This window comes from Apium graveolens, chromosome 3, assembly GCF_009905375.1.
Source record: "Apium graveolens cultivar Ventura chromosome 3, ASM990537v1, whole genome shotgun sequence".
NCBI lineage: Eukaryota > Viridiplantae > Streptophyta > Magnoliopsida > Apiales > Apiaceae > Apium > Apium graveolens.
Window position 1 is genome coordinate 278,097,757 of NC_133649.1, and position 9,279 is coordinate 278,107,035.

At 40.6% G+C, this 9,279-nt stretch overlaps 1 protein-coding gene across 1 annotated transcript; it reads right to left on the bottom strand.

Moving 5' to 3' along the window:
• Positions 1-8,410: 8,410 nt before the first annotated feature.
• Positions 8,411-8,974, bottom strand: LOC141715061 (uncharacterized). The gene has a single exon (XM_074518547.1). It carries the CDS (start codon positions 8,972-8,974, stop codon positions 8,411-8,413), a length of 564 nt encoding a protein of 187 aa, XP_074374648.1.
• Positions 8,975-9,279: the final 305 nt, after the last annotated feature.

Genomic DNA, 9,279 nt, shown 5'->3' on the forward strand with positions numbered 1-9,279 from the left:
ATTCATGCCGAAGTCCATGAATAATGATTTTCTCATTCGAGCTTCACTGATTGTAGACTCGCTATCCAGTTGTGAAATCTCATTGCATAAATTTTTAACTTTCATAAAATATTCCGAAATAGATAAATTACCTTGTTTAATGTTGTAAATCTCGTTCTCTAGTAATTATAGACGAGCATCATTGGTTCGTGAAAATAATGTTGCAAATGCATCCCATGCTTCCTTCGGAGTCTTTGCATTACATTTGTGCTCCATCAGATCTTTCTGTATAGAGGCCTTTATGATGAACAAAGATTTTCCCGTACGAATCTTCCACTTCATCACCTCAGTTGTATTGTTAGACGTCTCTTCAGGTTGAACGATATCATTTCTCAATACAATCTCCCATAGATCATGCCCTTGAAGATAGGACTCCATGCATGATTTTGTAGTAGTTGTAATTATTGTTATTTAACTTCTCAATTCCATCCAAAGTGCCCATCTCTGCCATATTAACAATTTCGTGATTGCAACTTGGTTAACACCGATATGACACTATAGATCAACCTTGCTCTGAGGCCACTTGTAGAAAGTAAGGGTCTAAACTTGTACTAAATTAGAAAACTTATTCAACTTAAATCCAACCATAGATAAGAGTGCATATTTATACATCAGTGCATATTCTAGAATGATCTTTTACTGCTTGTTCATGAATTATCGGAAGCTGGACAGTTTCTTATTGTTTATTACTTATTACAGCAGACCTTTCAGTTATCTAGCTATATTATCACTTCAAGTTAAACCTGGAACATTCTGGATTCTTCAGTCGACATTGGTTTGTCTTCCAACAGATTTTGTATCATTGAAGATGTTTTAATAGTTAGATCTTCAAATCCGTGACCTAAGTTTTACGACTACTCTTGTCAGAGATAATTTAAGATGCTGAAAAAAGAATATTACCTAAGAATATGATTTATTTATATTATTAGAAAATAATAAACTTGTTGATCAAGTCTTATAATTTATATATATTAAATTATTATGAATGAGAATTTATCACAGTATTAATAGTCTAGATTATTCTCTTAAAATGTACAGGTATGATAAAACTAAGTTAAGTGGCTGATAAAGCGGACTATTCTAAATAAAAAAAATTGATTCAAGTTTTTGATTACAATGGATAATTTAAAAAAGAAAAACTCTTCAAGTGGTCGATTGAAACGGTCTATTCTAATTTTGTTTGTGAAAGAGACGATTGGAAATGGGGAAAAAGAAGAAAAACCCATTAATAAAATTATGGAAGAGAACAAATTAAGAGGGTGATTTCGTTTCAAACAAAAATCTCGACTAAAACGGCTGATTCCGCTTTAACAAAGATCTCGACTAGAGCGGGTTATTTTTCTTTCCAAAATCTTGACTAGGTATGAGAAGAAATTGATAGGAGCCGATAATTTAGTTTTGATAAAAAATAATTGGAGAAGATGATTCTATTTTTTAAATTTTTTGTCAAATTCCCGATTTTGAGTATCGTGAGTTTGAGGGGAGGGTGTTAGAGATAATTTAATATATTACTAAAATTAGAATATAAAAAAGGATAGAATTTATTTTCATTATATGAGATACTCAGTCCCGTTTTTCTTGTCCATCAATTAAAATCCATATTTTATTCCATAAACCCAAATATATTAATAGTTACAATTATATAGGTCTTGTATTACTATATTTACCTTAATTTTTTCCTTTATTCACATTATCTTTACCATAATTATTAAAGTGGGCATTTTTTTGGAACAAGCGATAATGAAAATAATGGACAAGAAAATCGTTACGGAGGGAGTATTAAACTTTTTTATCAAGTCTTATAATATGTATTTTAAATTATTATGAGTAAAATGCTTAACCTCGTAGCTTTATCATTTTTGTCTTAAATCAGCAGCAACAAGCCTGGAAAAGCTGGCAGAATATGTTAGTATCTTACTAGTCATCTAGTTTTCTTGGACGCATGATAAGAATTTGTTTCATTTGTTAGGATTGGAATTAGGGGTTTCAATCCCACGACGAGGTAAAATTTTAGGAGATTCACTTAATGATGATATAAAGAAACCTGAACAACTTTGTAAGAATTCATAAAAAGGTTGTTCTTTGACACACTACTGACTTTTATCCACTACATTTGTTCCGTATAATCAGATCGATTTCACTTTAGAATTTTGATATAAATGAACGTCATTCGAATAGGATGTAATTCAGTTCGAGTCTAATTCAGATTAAAAACTGATGAAATTCGGATAAAATTCTATTCGGATATTTTCAGATCATAACTTATTTATTTTTTTCTTTTGATAAGACTTAAAAAAAATCTTTTTATTAAATGTAGTATTTTTAATATAATATAATTTACTTTTACAAAATATTATGATTAAATAATTATATTATCATGAATATATAATAATTTTAAGTATGAATATTACTTATTTTCGATCATAATCGGTTCAGATAATATATGATCGGTTTTGTTCAGTTCCAACTTTTATTCGGATCTAGTATTTCATATCATTTTCTGTTAAATTTTCGGTTTAGAAAATCGGTCCGGACCGATTTAATTTATTTTCAGATAATTATTGAATTATATGATTCGGATCTCAGATTCATGAATTTTGATTCAATTTTTTCGATCCACGACCATTTTGCCACGTTAGTCTGGAGGGTTGAGAAATGCTTCATGTTGTGGGTCAAATGAAAAAAATCTCATCTTCTTGTACCTTCCAAACAATACAAGCTCTCCAACTTGCACCAACACACCACTTCCTCCTGTATAAAAGGAGTTACAATGGCAATTTATTAAAGCATACTACAATCCTCTTTGACTTTCAGTATTCTCCCTTGACTGAGGCAGCTCTTCACTTCTTCCTTGTACACATATTTTTTCAATATAGTCCACATTGTTTTTATTTTTAACTTGACTTGTGCAATATTAATATCTCCCACACCAACAATGACATCAAACTTCATGTTACGCCCAGATCTTTTTCGGGATGAATGAACAAGCTCCGGTTTTACCTCGATTTTCGTTCGTACACGTGACAAGTCCATGGGTGCATTAATGTGACAGTTGTTTTGTCACGTCGTTTCATTGACATCGAACTTCATGTTTTGCCCAGATCTTCATGTTACGACTGCTTCGGTTTTACCTCGATTTTCGTTCGTACACGTAACAAGTCCATGGGTGCATTAATGTGACAGTTGTTTTGTCATGTAATCATAGCTCAATCTCATCCATTGAATCTCAACCGTTTTAATCTAGAGCGTCCATTTTAAAAGTGTCCAAATATCGCCCCTTTTGGCACCCAAACCCATTTTAGGCGCCTATATAAAGAGTCACAGTACACTCCATTTCCCTTGTATCATTTTCCGACAGCCATACACAAACAACAACAACTTCGTTCAAGCTTTCCAATCACGGGCAGCAACAATTCCACCTTTCCCGATCATCCCATTTCAATCAAACAACATCTTCAAATCAGTAAGTTCCTTTTCTTTTCAGCATATTTTAAGTTTCTGTGCAAGATATTTGTTTTTTGCATGCGAGCCCAGAGGTTTCCTTCTGGGCTTTTTTTGTGTTTTTGTGTTGTTTTTTGGTGTGGGATATCTTTTTCTGGGTAGTTTGTAGGTTTTTCCTGGGCTTTTTCCTTTTTAAGGGCACCCACTGGGCTTAAAGAGGGCATGTGAGTTGTTCTTGGTCAAGAACTCTCTTCGGGGGTTCTTGATCGTAGAACAACCTTCGGGAGCCGACCCAGGGTGTTTAGGCCTCCTTTCTTGTCTGGAGTTTAAATATGGCCGGCGAAGGATTTCTGGGGGCAAGTACTTCCTTCGGGAAAACTCGTCTGTTAGAACATCATTTGGGAGCCGACTCCAGGCTTTTTGTTGTTCACTTGGTTCTAGGACATGTACTTGGTCCCTTGTCCTTTTATTTTTTCTTTTTTGGTTTAATCTGAGTACATGGACTAATCTGTCTCTTTGTTTCCGAATACAGGGACATGGATCAAGCGAATCCTCCTGCCAAGACCTCCGTTCCAAGGGTGAACACTTTGGATGGGACGTCATCTATTCATCCTGAGAGAACGGGCCGAGCTCTCTATGGTTCTGTGGTATCGTATCCGGTGGCGAACAACCGATCGAAACTGTCGATGAAACGAGTGGATCAGATGTACTCTGACTACTCCATTTCTCCGGGCTTCTTCTGGCTGTATGCGGCCAGGGAGGACGAAAGAATCTACGACACCCATGATGTGCCAAAGGGATATGGAGGTTGCACAGTCGGGATTTCTAAGGCTGCATTTAAGTGCGGCTTTTGAGTGCCGCTACAGAAGATTCCGAGGCATCACTCCAGTCATACGGGAATCGCATTGGGGCAGATGGATCCCAATGGATTCATCCATATCAACTGCTTCCATAACAGGTATCTCCAGACCGGTATTCGCCCCTGCACTCGGCTCTTTTGGTATCACTACGATTTCCGAAAGAATCCGAAGAGCACAGGCTTCTACAATATTGCTCGTCGGGCGGGCCGAGCGGACTAGACGGCCACCGATTCCAGCAACAAAACCACCCACACTCACTGGTGCTTTATCAGTGGGCCTAAGCTTCCCAAGATTTTGGTGTGGCGTGATGTCAATGCTTCGGCGCTTATTATGCCAAACTTGAAGGACGAAGAGAAGAACAACTATGCGGCCCTAGTGGACGTGAAGGTGAGCAAGCACGGTCCCGAGGAGTTTCAGGACAAGGGCTGGCTTCTGAGCTTGTGGGGTGGGGGTAATAAACTCTTCCTTCGTTTGTTTCTTTTGTACTTATAGCTTTATTGTAGTTTTATCCTTATATAACTATTTTCCCTTTTGTTCATTCATTATTTTCTTTCTTCTGTCTTCATTATTTAGAATTTTGTCGTACTTACTTAGACCGACCCTTCTTTCTTGCTTTTCAATGTCTTCCATAGAAGCCCTTATTGAGAGGAAGAAGGCCAGGGAGGCCGAGAAGAGGGCGGCGAAGGAGGCTGTTAGGGCCAAGGTGACCGGAAAGAAGATGGTTCCCGATCCTTCCGAGGAGACGGAGGAGAGGCCCGAAGCTGAGAGGGCGAACCCACTTCGACAAGTTCCTCTGGCTTTGGAAGACAGCGAGGAGGATGAGCCAGAGTTCATGAGAGAGGGGGCTCCATCCAAGCAGACCCGAATCCGAGACAGGGTCGTACATACGTATCTCCCTGGATGGGGCGTTCTGACGTTCGATCATACTGTCTACCCAGCTAGGAAGTCGATGAAGGATGTGGCCTCTGACCTGTGACACGGTCTTCAGCTCCCTGTCGATCTGCCTGCCTTCATGGTGGCCTCTCCGACCGAAGCTTGCACCGAGCTCATGTCCTTCCTGTCTCTGGTACGTAGTTAAATTTACATTTATTTGTCTTAGTCCTTCTGCATATATCTCTTCTTCCTTCATTTGACATTTTTTCCTTATGTATTTTTTGCAGATTGTTCCTTGGGCTGTTACCGTGGAGGACAGGGTCCGAGACATGGAGGCCAGGATGGCCGAGGTCAAAGAGCTGGAGAGGAGGGCCACGGCGGCCGAGTAAGTATTGGAGAGGGTGCAGAATCAAAATAATATGGGACACAGTGCTTCAGATGACAAGATGCGGCTGGAGGGAGATCTCGCCCGGGCGAACCGAAGGATCGCTCAAAGGAATGATCAGCTGAAGAAGTCTCGAAAGGAACTTTGAAAAAACAAGAAGCAGCTGGATCAGACCGAGGAGTGGTGCTTCCAGTTCGGGGCTGATTATGTCCTTGAAAAGGCCCATGGCCTTAGATGGGATCATAAGCAGCTGCCGAATGACAGCTTGGAAGACCCCATAGGTCGGGCGGCCGTGGAAGCTCCAGTTGTCTCCTCGGGCGAGGATGAAGAACTTTCAGACGAAGACCTCCAGGCCTAGATGCCTTTTTTAATAACTTTTCATTCTGTAATATCCTGATACTCGTGCCTTCGGGCTTTTGTAATTTTGACTTGCCTCCGGGCCATATATTTTTTTTAACTTTAAATGCGTCCTTCTTTCCTTTTATCTCATCTTCGAATTTTTAATTTTCCTTCAGAAATTATAGTATTTTTTGTGCTTGTACAATATCTCTGCATCTTCGGCATTTTATTTTGCCTTAGCAGCTTTTGTTTCTCATGTCCTTTTTCAGCCCCAAGTGTTATAGGGCCGAGGTTTAAGTCCGAAGAGAACGTCGGGCCGTTAAACTAAGGTTAAATCCTTTTGGGTGAAGGAACAAGGGGATGACCTTCTTCAGGTTGCCCCTAGACCAGTGTGCCTTCGTTCCGTCAGTCAAAAATGGTACTTCTAAAAAAAATAGTATAATTCGTAGTAATACCAAACGTAGAAGGGGGATGGCTCGTTTTCTTCGGGATCGCCCCTAGACGAGACCTTCTTCATTCTTCAGGTTTTGCTTGTGAAAATTTTGATGATGAATTGGAGGGCGAAGGATTTGTTTTCTTTGAGATCGCTACTAGACAAGGCCTGCTTCGCCCTTCGGCAATATCGCTTTTCTTTCAATAAGTTAGAATTGGTAAGGGAAGGATGAAGAGGAAAGCCTTTTTGTCAGGATTGCCCCTAGACATTCCTCATTCATCGTTGTTGCTTGCATTCATTTTTTATTTAATAATAGTAATATGGCGACGGATATTAGCTATGTGGGATTGCCCCTAGATAGATCCATCTATCTTTTATATGAAGCAAAGCAAACATGGCGACCGAAGGGTATTATCTTCTTCGGGGTTCGCCCCTAGATAATACTCATTTGGCCGCTTAGTTCGTAATAAGAAATTTATTTCTTTTTTAAGTAATAAATTGAGAGAGAAGCCCATTTTCATTAATCATTAAACCTTCACATTTTTCACAAGGAACTCAGAATGAAGTACAAATGAGAAATAAAAGACATTTTTCTTACTAATAAAATTTTCGGAGACGACTGGCATGCCAAGTGTTTTTGATTGCTTCGCCAGTCAGTGTTTCTAGCTTATAAGTTCCCGGACAAACGACCTATATTACTTTATAAGGTCCTTCCCATATGCGTTGAAGTTTTCCTTTTCTTGTCGGCATGGATGCGGCTAATCCCCTTAGTACTAGGTCCCCGATTCCGAACGACCTCTTTCTAATTCCAGAGTCATAGTGTTGGGCTGCACGCAGTAAATATTTTATGTTCCTCTAGTGAGAAGCCTCTCTTTCTTCTTCTAACAGGTCTACGTTCTCCCTCAATCCGAAGTTATTGTTTTCCGCATTGTAGATCTCAATTCTATAAGACTCTAGGCCCACTTCGACCGGAACCAGGGCTTCTGTTCCATAGGCCAACCTGAAAGGGGTTTCCCCAGTGGAAGACCTTGGAGTCGTTCGGTAAGCCCATAAGACCCAGAGCAGTTCTTCGGCCCATCTTCCCTTGGCTTCTCCCAGCCTCTTCTTTATTGCTTGAAAGATTATTTTGTTCGCTGCTTCGATTGCCCTGTTCTCCTGCCAATGAGCGACCGAACGAAACTTCTGTTGAACCCCAAAGTGATGCAGAAACCTTCGAAATTTATTTCCCACAAATTGATTTCCATTATCGGAAACATAAATTTTCGGAATCCCAAACTTGAGAACGATCTGTTCTAGAAAGAACTTCTTAGCTGTTTCCTCAGTTATGGCGGATAACGGTCGGGCTTCGACCCACTTGGTCATGTAGTCGATGGCAATTATGCAGTATTTTTCTTGTTTGGTGCTGGTGGGGAGAATTCCAACTATGTCTACGGCCCACATGGCGAATGGAATGGGGCTGAGGATAAAAGTCATTTCTTCGGGAGGTTGCTTTGGAACCATGCGAACAATTGACATTATTCGCATTTCTTCGCATTCTCACTTGCATCGGCTTGAAAAGTAGGCTAAAAGAATCCTTGCTGAAGAATTTTAAAGGCGAGAGACCGACCGGCCAAATGTTCTCCACAAATTCCTTGGTGCACCGCTTCTAGAGCTTGGTGTTGCTCTTCGGCATTCAAATACCTTAAGAGGGGCTGGCTGACCGATCGGCTGTACATTCTTCCGTTGACAATTGTGTAGCTCGATGCCATATATTTTATTTTTAGGGCTTCCCTTCGGTCTAAAGGCATGATTCCTTTTTCCAGAAAATTTCTTATCGGAGCTATCCAATCAGTGCCTTGGTGATTTCAAGACCTTTTTTTTCTCGATCGAAAGCGTATTGGCTTCGGTGAGGTAGATAGAACCGGTTAAGCTCTGTGTCTCAGCCGAAGCAAGCCTGGAAGGGGCATCCACCCGACTATTGTTCTCCCTGCCTATTTGACTTAGGTCAAAAATTTCAAATGATAAAGAAGCATTTTTTACCTTGGTGGCATAAGCCTTTGTCTAAGGGTCCCTTTGTTCATACTCTCCTGAGACGTGCTTGACCACCAATATAGAGTCACTGAACGCCTTTAAGTGCCTCGCATCGAGACTTCGGGCCAACTCTATTCCTGCTAGGAATGCTTCGTACTCAGCCTCGTTATTGGTGAGGGGAAAATCATACCTTATAGCCTGACATATCTCAAACCCTTCGGGGCTGGAAAGTATTAGGCCGGCCCCACACTTATTTCCAGAGACTGAACCATCAACAAAAAACTTCCATTTTCCCGGGGTCTGAATGAGCTGTTCTTCCGACGTGAGATCCTGCGGCTCGGAAAACGTGCACTCGACCATGAAATCAGCCAAGGCTTGGGATTTGAATGCTGTTCTGGGGACATATTCGAGGTCGAACTCCCCTAATTCGATGGACCAGGCCACGACCCTTTCAGAAGCTTCGGTCCTTGTCAAAATTTTCCTTAGAGGCTGGTCGGTGACAACTTGAACCGTTCGGCTCTGGAAGCAGTGTCGTAATTTTCGGGAGGTCATAACCAGCCCATATGCGAACTTTTCAGCATTGGGGTATCTCATTTCTGCGTCCTTAAGAACATGAGAAACATAGAAAACATGATGCTAGTTGCCTTCATGATTTTTCACGAGTAATGCCCCCAATGTTCTGTCGGACACGGCTAGGTAAAGCTGAAGTGTTTCCTTCAGATCAGGCCTCATTAAGAGTGGTGCCTTGGTGAGGTATTCTTTTACCTCCTCGAATACCTTTTGACACTAGCCCCCCCCACTCAAAATTCTTTGACCTTTTAAGCACGGAGAATAAAGGAAGCGCCTTCTCAACTGATCTGGAAATGAATCGCCGAAGGGCGGCCAGTCAGCCGGTCAGT